The 12,411-nt window shown below is 41.2% G+C and overlaps 1 protein-coding gene across 2 annotated transcripts in view; it reads right to left on the bottom strand.

Annotated features, from left to right (window-relative positions):
• The window catches only part of LOC144595927 (coiled-coil domain-containing protein 148-like), a 56,347-nt gene that overhangs the window by 16,055 nt on the left and 27,881 nt on the right, over positions 1–12,411 (bottom strand). Inside the window, exons 6-8 of one of the 2 annotated variants that reach the window (XM_078403854.1) lie at positions 9,521–9,684; positions 3,117–3,212; positions 244–407 (exon numbers count right to left, since the gene is read on the bottom strand). In XM_078403854.1, the coding sequence (XP_078259980.1) occupies positions 244–407; positions 3,117–3,212; positions 9,521–9,684 (424 nt within the window). The remainder of the gene's footprint in view (positions 1–243; positions 408–3,116; positions 3,213–9,520; positions 9,685–12,411) is intronic. The other variant, XM_078403855.1, reaches the window with a different exon arrangement.

Raw genomic sequence — 12,411 nt, 5'->3', positions numbered from 1 at the left:
CCCACACCCCAAAGATGTGTGGGTTTGTAAGTTAATTGGCCCTCTGTAAATTGCCCCTAGTGTGTTGGGAGTGGATAAGAAAGTGGGATAACATACAACTAGTGTGAAATGGTGATCAATGGTCGGCGTCGACTCGGTGGGCTGAGGGCCCTGTTTCCATGCTGTATCTCTAAAGCTAAACATAACAGGAAGAGTATTTGTGGATTGTCTTCAGAATTCATCCTTTGAATATTTGTGAGTTACCTGTCTGCAAATTTAAGTTGATGATTGATGTCCTCTAGCTGAGATTTGTATTTCGCATTGAGATTCTGGAACTCCTGCAGGACAGAGGCCTTTAAATCAGGGTAGGGACATTCCAAATGATGCACATCCTCTGGAATTTCATCAAGATGAGGGGGACTTTCTTCCTAATTGTATGTTAAAACAGGAATAAGGTTACTTTTCTCCCTTGTAATTTTTCTCTATTGTAATTATGCCCATGTCTAGTAATGTGTGAAATAAAATCATTACCATGCAATCTCCATAGATCTCATAAATGATGGTCGAAAATTGCAAATCTTTGCCACATCAGAGAGTTACAATTTCTGGTAAATCTTTTAAAAATGCATTAAAAATGTTTGCGCAGTTATATTTGCATAGTGATATGAACTTCAATATTTCACATTTTGTACTGAATGCTAATGTTCACTTGTTTGTAATACGTTGGCAAGCTCGATGCTAAGATTTCTATGCAGTCACAGAGACGGTAGGTTTATTGGTTTATTATTTTAATACCAGTTTTTGCAAGTATTTGTTTCTTTGCTCAGGATTAATAACAGAACAGGCATGGAATAAACTGCAGCCTCACAGCGCCAGAGACCCAGATCTCTCCTGGTCAATCCTGACCTCGGATGCTGTCTGTCTGTAGTTTGCACATTCTCCTGTGACTGCATGGGTTTCTTTCAGGTGCTCTGGTTTGCTCTCACATCCCAAGACATGCAGGTTTGTACATTAATTGGCCTCTGTAAATTACTTATAATGTGTAGGGAGTAGGTGCAAAAGTGGGATAACATCGAGCTAGTATGAACGGGTGACCGATGGTTGACGTGGACTCGGTAGGCCAAAGGGCCTGTTTCCTTGCTGTATCTCTAAACTAAACTAAACTAAACTTATTTGGAAGTAAGAAGAGATTTCAGAGTTTCTTCTCTGGGTAGGTTGTGCAAACTCAAAGATCATCTTGAAATTGCTGCAGGACTTCCAAATATGTTAGCACAATTCTCCAACTAAATATCGGGAGGGTTTGTACTTTGTAGATGTCAAAATGACTTTGTAAGGAGTTTTGGTACAGCATACAAAGCCTTTGACAAACCTATACAATTGGTGTTGCAGTTATTGTAGGTGGCTCACAAGTCCAATGACCTGGGTTTAATTCTAACCTCCAGTACTGTCTGTACAGAGTTTTCAGCAAATCACTGTGACCTGTTTGATTTCCCTGGTTGCTCTGATAAGACTGCCAACTGTAAAAGTGTGTTGATTGGTAAGTTAATTTACTATTGTAAATTACCCCTATGTAGTTGGATGTTGGGAGAAGCAGGGCAGTGTTAATTTCCATGCGGAAAATAATCGATTATAAGAAAATATGTCGGGGAACAAGATTGATGAGATTTCTCAAAGAGACAGAAAAATCCTGATAGGTTGAGTAGCCTCCTTCTAGTTCATAAAAAAAAAGAAATATTATGTAGATACAAGGAACTGCAGATACTGGAATATTGAGCAAAACACAAAATGCTGGAGTAACTCAGCAGGCCAGGCAACATCTGTGCACGGAATGGACAGAACACCTTTCGGGTCAGGACCCTTCTTCAGACTTCAGACTGAAGAATCCCAACCCAAATCTATTCGCTCCACAGATGTTGCCTGATCCGTTGAGTTACTCCAGCAATTTGTGTTTTGCGCGTGAAATATTATGTACCTGTTCAAGTTCATATGTATTTCCAAGGAAGTTGCTGGTGGAAAAATTGGCCAAGGTAATGGTACTCCATGCCAAAGAAAAATGGTGAAAGTTCTATCTGATAAGAATGGCCAATTTCTCCTGAGAAGAATGGCCAATTTAGTCTGTGCCGGACACTAATGTGGCTCAGTGCCTCATTGCCTATTATCATTCAGGGCCCATTTGAACATGACTTCCTCAATATAGCTGCTAGGGAAGGATCCTCCACAACCACCAAAAAACCTAGATATGTGCCAACAGCTTGCATTCATAGGTCAAGCATATAATATAAAAGTGGAATGTTTAATTACAACTTTTCAAAACATTGGTTAGACTGGCCAAGCTGCACTTAGGGTATTATGTGCAGTTCTGGTTGCTGCACTATAGGAAGGGCTTGGTTACTCTGGAGATAGTTGAAAGGAGATTCACCAGTATGTTGGATTGGAGATTTTGGTTTAGAGTGGAAAAATTGGATAAACTGGTCTTGTTTCTCAGCAAAGGAGCCTGAGGGGTGAACTGATTGAGATATATAACAGTTTGAGAGACATAGACAAGGTAGATAGTCAAAATCTTTTCTTCTCAAAAAGAAGAGGACATCGGTTTAAGGTGAGAAGATTACGTTTTAAAGGAAATTTAATGGGAAAGTTTTTCTTTATATATAGAGTGGTTGATATCTGGAATTCACTGCCAGTGGAGGAGATGGAGTCAGATACATTCACTATATTTAAGACACATTTAGACAGGCACTGGAAAAGGCAAGGCATGGAACTGAAGGAAAAGGGGATGAGTGAATGTCGGCATGAATATTGTGGGCCAACAGGCCATTTCTGTGTTGTGTAATTCTACGACTCCATGAGTCTCTATCTTAATTCATCATATCTGCAACAACTCATATACATGATGACAATGATTGAGGGAAACTGTTTCCATATGCTCTGAATTAGCAAATGGTTGGTTGGAAGCATGTGTCATCAACCAAACACATAACGTGCCCACAAAACATGACCTTACTGCAAGTTCTCTCCAACTCTTCTAATATTGAAAAGGGCTAACTGTGAAATCTAAATAATAGATAAAGGTAGCTTCTTGCAACCACATGAAAATCAAAAATCTGCTCATTTTTATTTTTTGAAAATAAAATCTTTACCTCTAATTCACTATTTTTGATTTCTTCTTCCAACATCTGTCTCTCTTGTTCAAGCTTGTCTGTTATAGTCTTTTGTTGTTCTTTCACATATTCCACCTAATTCCATTGAAATTTTATGAATATTGTTTCATAAGCTGCTTATTCAAAGAGTACAAGAATATTAAGTATAATAAAGATGTTATACCTTCAGGATAATGAAAAATGTTATACTTTATAAGAAATATAGGTAAATTATAGGAAATTTAGGTAAATCCTCACCTGATCCTAATGATTTCTTCATTATGAAGTACTTCTTAGGCCAAACATAATACTTCAAACTTGTTAAACTTGTCTTTGCATGTTTAGGTTTTAATAATTGCTATGCGCACCTTGATAGCATCACATCAATAAATTAGGCATTTGGGGCTGAATAGCGCAAACAACTGTGCATCTCCATAGATACCACAACAAAAAAATGTTCAATAAATTAAAAAAACAATATAGTGCAAAAACAAAACAAAGCCCCAAATCCTTAGTGCAACCCATGCAGAGTTTAGTTGGAGTTGGTAGTTTTAATTACTGTCAATCAACCCTGGCATTGGCAGTTAACTGTGACCATTGTGGAATATTGTTTCTTCTGCTGGAAGAGCTGCTGCCTCACAGCGCCAGAGACCCAGGTTTAATCCTGACTTTGGGTGTTGTCTGTGTGGATTTTGCACCTTCTCCCTGTGACCGCATAGGTTTCCTCTGGGTGCTCCAATTTCCTTCCACATCACAAAGATGTGTGGACTTGGAGGTTAAATGGGCTCTAAAATTGACCTAGTGTGTATGGAGTGAATGCTAAAATGGGTAACATAGAACTGGTGTGAACAGGTGGACTCGATGGGCCGAAAGGCCTGTTTCCATGAGATAGACACAAAATGCTGGAGTAACTCAGCGGACAGGCAGTATCTGGAGAGTAGGAATGGGTGACATTTCGGGTCAAATCCCTTCTTCAGCCTGTTTCCGTGCTGTATCTCTCCATTCATACAGTAATTGATATTTGAAATAAATGTCAAATTTAACATTTGTAAATAATACTTATTTTCCTATGAATCATTTTTCTCTCTCCTTCCATCCAATCTGGCTATCTCTATAATAATACAAATCTCTAATTGTTGTTGAGTGGGTGGTGATGGGCAGCCAGCCACCTGAAGAACTGCAGTCCTTATGGTGAATGTATTCCCATAATGTTGTTCTGCAGGAAGTTCCAGGGTTCCTGGTTTAAAGGTTAAATTATGAGGACAGTGATAACGTTATTTTGGTTTGTAACCCCTTCAATTAAAAGGTAGTCGAGCTGAAAATTGGTTAAAACTAGTGAGGAATTTACTCGGCAAGATACAAAGGCAGTACTTACAATGGGGAAATCAAGACCAAGAAGGCCAAATCCTAATATTGGATCCCCTTCATTTCAAAGAGAAATCTGGAAACTCTTCTTTACACAAAGGCTTGTGGAAAACTGTAACTACTTAAGCTTGGTATCATTCTAATGAATTTGTGCTGCATCTGTCATAGGCCAATGTAGCTTTCCTGGGGCATGGCACCAAAAAATGAACAAAGCAGATAGGGTATTACCAGATCTGTACACACAAAATGCTGGAGTATCTCAGTGGGTCAGGCAGCATCTCGGGAGAGAAGGAATGGGTGACGTTTCGGGTCGAGACCCTTCTTCAGACTGATGTCGGGGGGGGGGGGGGGGGGTGGGGGGGAGCGGAACAAAGATAGGATGTAGTCAGAGACAGGAAGACTAGTGGGAGAACTGGGAAGGGGAGGGGATAGAGAGGGGACAGGTAGTCCCTGCTTCCCCTCTCTATCCCCTCCCCCTTCCCAGTTCACCCCCACTAGTCTTCCTGTCTCCGACTACATCCTATCTTTGTCCTGCCCCCTCTCCTGATATCAGTCTGAAGAAGGATCTCGACCCGAAACATTCCTTCTCACCCGAGATGCTGCCTGACCCGCTGAGATACTCCCGCATTTTGTGTCTACCTTCGATTTAAACCAGCATCTGCAGTTTTTTTTCCTACCAGCTCTGTACAACTGGAAATCATTCCCTTATTTCTGAATTCCAGACCTCAAGAAAAAGGCCAACATTCTATCAGCCTTTCTCGTTATTTATTGTAGATGTACACCAGTTTTTTAAGTGTCTTAACCATGTGAGTAGCTTTGCCCCTCCATAGGTCTTAGTTTCTATCATTAAATAAATAATTGGATTTGCTTTCTTAAATCCCATGTCAGTGTCCCTCTTACATTCATAAACTTAATTTGGGAGTTTTGCTCAGTCACTTAGTACTCCCCTTTGTAACTTCATCCTTCCATCCACACTCCATAAAGGTGACTCCCAATAATGTCATCTGCAAACAAGGATATTCCACTATTGATTCCACTACCAATTGTTGATATGCATGAACATAGCACAGTACAGCACGAGAACAGTGGCACAGCAGTAGAGTTGCTGTCTTACAGTGCCAGGCACCCTGGTTCGATCCTGACACGGGTGCTGTTTGTATGGAGTTTGTACATTCTCTCTGTGACTGCATGGGTTTCCTCCTGTGCTCCGGTTTCCTCTTACACTTCCAAGTAGTACAGGATTGTAGGTTAATTGGCTTTGGAAAAATTGTGTGTAGAATAGTGCTAGTGTGCGGGGTGATCACAATTCGCCACGATTTCTGTGGGCCGAAGGGCCTGTTTCCGCACTGTATCTCTAAAGTCTAAACAGGCCCTTTGGTTCACAATGCTGTGCCGAATACCATGCCAAAAGCATCTCTTATTGACCTGCGCATAATCCATATCCCTCCATTCCCTGCATTTCCATATGCTTATCCAAATGCCTTTTAAATGCCATTATCGTATCCACCTCAACACCAACCTTGGCAGCGCGTTCCAGACAGTCAAAAAAGTTGCCCCGCACATCTTTAAACTTTGCCCTTCTCACCTTAAAGCAATGCCCTCTTAATATTTGATTTTTTTCCATCCTGGGAAAAAGATTCTGGCTGTCTTCCTCTATGTCTCATAATTTTATAAAACTGCAGCCTCTGTGAAAATTATTCGAGACACCACTTGTTATGTGCCATCATGGGTGGAAAAGCCTTTAGGCCTACACTCTCTCTTTTACCCCCCAAACATTACAATTCCAGTCATAAGGTTCTTTTCATATCTCACCGAATTCTAAATTAGCGTTGACAAAGAAAATATCCCCATGCCATTGATAACTGTTAGACAGCTTTCAACAATATTTTTGGTTTTTCTTAAGTCACCCTGTGGCTATAGTTTTGATAATGCTCTAAGTACTTCCTGTCTTGAATGATGTAAAGCAAGATTATGCTCAGAGTTTTGCTCTTTCACACTCTCTGAAGTGGCTATGTTGAAAAGTGCATTAAGGGATCTTGTCAAGCTATTGGGATACAAACAGCATTATAGGGATATTTATCAAATCCCAAGACCACGACATTAAATAGTCTGCAACGTAATCATGCTGATGATTATATTTTCCATTTCCAGGCTTATTTTTCATTTAATTCACTAAATAATCCTATCGATTGCCTTTGGCAAAAATGAATTTAAACACAGTTCGGGAGTTCACATATCTTAACAGAATGATATCTCTGGATGTAAAAATCAATAAGTAAGTTGTAGCTCTGAAGGAGCAACATCTTTTGACAAACTATGTAAGACTAGAGTGAGATTGTCACTGAGCCATATGTTTAAAAGATACCCTGGATATGTTTCTCTAAAGTGGCCTTTGTCTATTTCTTCATTTGACTTGATCACAAAGTACTGCCACAGGCTGAGTTTGAAGATTAAGTAGGAAAAAAACAACTCAACAACTTCTCTTTTGACTCCTCCCACTTCCTCCAAATCCAAGGCATAGCTATGGGCACTCGCATGGGCCCGAGCTATGCCTGCCTCTTTGTAGGGTACGTCGAACAATCCCTGTTCCAGACGTACACTGGCCCTATCCTCGAACTCTACCTCCGCTACATTGACGACTGCATCGGTGCTACCTCCCTGAGCCATGATCACGGTGAATGACGGTGCTGGCTTGAAGGGCCGAATAGTCTACTCCTGCACCTATTGTCTATTGTCTACCTCTTGTACCCATGCAGAACTCACTGACTTCATCAATTTCACTAATTTCCAGCCTGCTCTTAAATATACTTGGACCATGTCCGACATCTCCCTGCCGTTTCTGGATCTCACTATCTCCATCACAGGAGACAGACTAGTGACCGACATCTACTACACGCCCACTGACTCCCATAGCTATCTTGACTACACTTCTTCCCACCCCGTTTCCTGTAAAAACTGTATCCCCTACTCCCAATTCCTCCGACTACGCCGCATCTGCGCCCAGGATGAGGTGTTCCATACTAGGGCATCGGAGATGTCCTCATTGTTTAGGAAACGGGGGCTCCTCTCTTCCATTATAGATGAGGCTCTCACTAGGGTCTCCTCAATATCCCGCAGCTCCGCTCTTGCTCCCCCTCCCCCCATTCGTAACAAGGATAGAGTCCCCCTTGTCCTCACCTTCCACCCCATCAGCCGTCACATACAACAAATTATCCTCCAACGGGATCCCACTACTGGCCACATCTTCCCATCTCCACCCCTTTCTGCTTTCCGCAGAGACCGTTCTCTCCAAAACTCCCTGGTCCACTTGTCCCTTCCCACCCAAGCCACCCCCCCTCCCCAGGTACTTTCCCCTGCAAGCGCAGGAGATGCAACACCTGTCCCTTTACCTCCCCCCTCGACTCCATCCAAGGACCCAAACGGTCTTTCCAGATGAGGCAGAGGTTCACCTGCACCTCCTCCAACCTCATCTATTGTATCCGCTGTTCCAGATGTCAACTTCTCTACATCGGCGAGACCAAGCGCAAGATCGGCGATTGTTTCGCTGAACACCTCCGCTCAGTCCGTCTCAATCAACCTGATCTCCCGGTGGCTCAGCACTTCAACTCCCCCTCAGCATTGACCTTTCTGTCCTGGGCCTCCTCCATTGTCGGTGAGGCCCAGCGCAAATTGGAGGAACAGCACCTCATATTTCGCTTGGGCAGTTTACACCCCAGAGATATGAACATTGACTTCTCCCACTTCAGGTAGTCCCTGCTTCCCCGCTCTATCCCCTCCCCCTTCCCAGTTCTCCTACTAGTCTTCCTGTCTCCGACTACATCCTATCTTTGTCCCGCCCCCTCACCTGACATCAGTCTGAAGAAGGGTCTCGACACGAAACGTCACCCATTCCTTCTCTCCTGAGATGCTGCCTGTCCCGCTATGTTACTCAAGCATTTGTGTCTACCTTTGAAGATTGTGTTTAGTCCCACTCCAAGGATCAGTACATAATGTACTCTAATATTTCATTGCAGTATTAAACTGACATTTGCACCAATGAAGATGCTGTCTATCAGAAAAGATGTTAGCCCAACATTGTGTCTGCCCTCTCAATAGGCCATAAAAAGTCTCATAACATGATTGGAAAGTTTTAGAATACATTTTCCCTGCAGTGTTCTGGAGATCCTGAGGCTGCGGAAACTGATAGAAAAATTATAGTGTTTTTTATTAGCAGTACAGGATCATTAACAGTTGAAATGTTGCTTTGGGACTATAAATATCAATGTTTAGTTCCACCAAATTGAAAGTATTGTTAGGATGAACATAAGTAGACACTTTACTGAAAACTGAAAAGTGGTAAAACATTGCAGGGCAAACACCAAAATTACAAATAAGCACTGAAGATTAGATTAAAGCTTGATTGTCAACTCTTAGGAATCTCTCTCCACTGTCAACAAGAAATGCTATGCTGAGGTGACACAACCAATAAAGGGCTCAGGCTGCAACAAAGTAGCAAAATATGGGTAGCAGAAGGATTGCCAATGGCAAAGGAATCACAAACTTCCTTGAGGGATGCAGTATTGTGACACCTCTGATCATCATATCTTGTAATATATAATCATTGATTTACATTATGGATAAACATGCTTTTTTTTCTGATGGCACAGTCATCTTCAAGATTATTTTATTATTACACTAGTAGCAGACTATAATGACCCTGTACTTGTAATTTGTTCAAACATTTCTATACAGTATTATTCTATTACAGGCACATGACTTTTCACGTCACCCATTCCTTCTCTCCAGAGATGCTGCCTGTCCCACTGAGTTACTCCAGCTTTTTGTGTCTATCTTCGGTTGAAAACAGCATCTGCAGTTCCTTCCTACAACATGACTTTTCAGTATCAATTAAGATAGATACCAAAGCTAGACATTAATAGAAACAAGTTTATCGTAGCAGTAGCTTAAATATAAAGTTGGGAATAAATAAATTCAAGTTTTGTCAACAAATTTCAATTAAACTTTAAGTGCACACGAAGTCAAATTAAAATTTTCCTTACCTCTTGTAAGATCTGGCTGGAATTAATTCTGTCCTTTTCGATGCTTTGCTGCAAAGGATAATACTGCATTTCAATTTGTTTTTGTTTCAAATCTCTCTTTAGTTGTAGGATGGGATCCACAGTAGCCATTTTAAAGGCTTCTTGGTCACTCTGCAAAAATCTGCCTAAGCCAGACAAAAAGTCACAATGAATCTACCATTTATTGATAATTTCTTTTCTAAAAAGGTACATATATATCAGTTTAGTTTATTGTCACATGTACCGAGGTACAGTGAAAAAGCTTTTGTTGCGTAGGTAACACACAATGTCAATTTAACGCATAAAAGTTTAAACATAAGATAAAACATACAGTTGTTTGGTGTCTTGAGCTTGAAAGCATATACCAAGAGTCTAAGGATCACCTTCTTCCCCTCTGCTATCGCACTTCTGAACAGTCCTAATAAAAGCTAGGGTACACTCCCAATTTTCCCAAATACCTCATTGCATACATTGGACTTTTTCTCTGGAACCGTTAGGCTACAATGCTGAGAAACAATATTCTGCACTCTGATATCTTTCTCTTTGCTCTACCTTTGGTACTTATGTTTGGATTGAATGTATTCAGGCAAAGTATTATCTGAAGTGATTGGATAGCCCTGTACACATGACAAATAAACTAAACTAAAGATTTTCACTGTTCTTCGGCACATGTGACAATAATAATAAACCCAAACCTTAAGCCCGTCAAGTTACACTCTATCATCTCAGATCAAGGTATCGATAAACACCATATAAAAAGTGCAATTCAACTTATCTAAAACATCTAAAACACCACATGCACTTAAAAAAACAAAATGGATTTCAGTTTCCAGCCTTTGTCAAGTATCATATACCCAGAGGTTTCAAGACAAATTACAACAAAATAAGGAACAGTAGTGAAAGGGTTCAGAGAGGATTCATCTGCATATTTCTAAGACTTGAGGGCCTGAGCTAACGGGAGAGGGTGAGCAGGCTAGGGCGCTTTTTCTTGGAGCGCAGGTGGATCTAGGATGATCTTATAGAGGTGTAGATAATCATGAGTGGAATGGATCGAGTAAACACATGGAGTCTTTTGCAGAGGGTAGGGGAATTGCAAACCAGAGGACAGGCTTAAGGTGAGGGGAGAAAAGATTTAATGGGAAACTGAGGGGGTAACGTTTTTACACAAAGGATTGGTGGGTGTCTGGAGCAAGCTGCTGGAGGAGGTAGTTGATGCAGATACCATTGCAACATTCAAGAATTATTTAGATAGGTACATGGATAGGGTAGGTTTAGAGGGATATGGGCCAAAAGGAGGCTGGTGGCACTAGTTTAGATGGGGCATTTTGGTCGGCATGGGAAAGTTGGGCCGTCGGGTCTGTTTCCACGCCGTATGATTCTGACTATGAATAATTTTCACTGGGCAGTGTTCAGGCAGTATGAACCTTCCCTCCACCCCAAACCTCACTCACCTCCACATCCCACGCCCTCTGCTATACCTAATAGAGCTGCATGCTAGTTTACGTCACTGGTCCAACTTACAATCAACTAGTTGGATGTATGCCAAATCAGACAGGCTGGGGCTGGTGGTGTTAGGGATATGTAAAAGCTGTGAAATGCAGGTGAATGCTGTTGTAGAGAACTGAAAACAAAAATGTCCAGCAGTGCCTTTAAGGAGAGGAAAATTGAGCTAATATTACGGATGGATAACCTGGCAAATTCTGACACAGAAGAGTGAGTTAGAGTCATAGAGTCAAAGGGAAACAGACACTTCAGTCCAACTTGTCCATGCTGAACAATATGCCCCATGTAAGCTAGTTATTTGCCTGCATTTGCCCATATCCCTCTAAACCTTACTTATCCATGTAACTGTTCAAATGTCTTTTAAATGTTGTTATTGTACCTGCTCAACTACTTCCTCTGGTAGTTCATTGCATGTACCCACCACCTTCTGTGCGAAAAGGTTGCCCCTCGGGTTCCTATTATATCTCTCTCCTCTCACATTAAGCCCAGCCCTCAGGGGCATCTACGCTGAGAAATAGACTATGTGCATTCACCCTATCTATGCACCTCATGACGTCATACACATTGAGAGGTTCCTGTCAAACTCCTGTGCTTCAAGCTATAAAGTCCTAGCCAGTCCAACTTTCCCCCTTTGGCTCAGGCCCTCGGCCCACTCGTCTAGCTAATAAAAATCATGCTGTATTCTTGATAAACATCCTCACCATCTACGATACCACCTATTAACCTTCCTTAACTCTAGTCACCCACCGGAAAATTATTCCAGAGCCTAGACAGCGAGGGTTGGCAGGTGTACAAGTTTTGGAAGTAATGCTGCACCATAAGTGTGGTCACAACTTAGGTTCCTCTGAATGCCAACTTACAATCAATCCCATCACATGCATTGGTGCTTGAAACGTCTTCATTCATCTTTGCCCTATTTCCCAACATAATCCTAATTCTATCTGTTCTTTGGTTATTTTGAAGTTGCATATCCCACAGGAATTTTCTTTTTCTTCCTTGTAATATAACCGCCATAACAAGGCCCTGAGTCAAATGAATTTTAATACTCTTACTACTAAGAGTAGATTAGAAATACAGGAATGCGCTGTGATGAGAAATGGAAAAGTGCTTGTTTATATCAGTAGAAAACAGATATGACAGCAATTTACATTTCACATAGCATGTTTAATGAAAAGAAATGTCTCAGATATGATTAAAAATGTTTGTCGAGCTAAAGAATATTATTAAAAGATAGAGACTATAAAAGCTTTGTCAACGAGGTGTGACTTTTGGAATCCTTAAAAAGAGCTAAAATTAGGAAGCTTGAGGAGTTAAGGAAAGGAATTTCAGAGAGGGGCCCAAGTATAGAAATCCAAATAAGGCACAAAGAC

Source organism: Rhinoraja longicauda, chromosome 8 (assembly GCF_053455715.1).
Source record: "Rhinoraja longicauda isolate Sanriku21f chromosome 8, sRhiLon1.1, whole genome shotgun sequence".
In the NCBI taxonomy this organism is placed as follows: Eukaryota; Metazoa; Chordata; class Chondrichthyes; order Rajiformes; family Arhynchobatidae; genus Rhinoraja; species Rhinoraja longicauda.
Note: the sequence above shows the minus strand (reverse complement) of the source record. Positions and strands in the feature narration are given on the sequence as shown.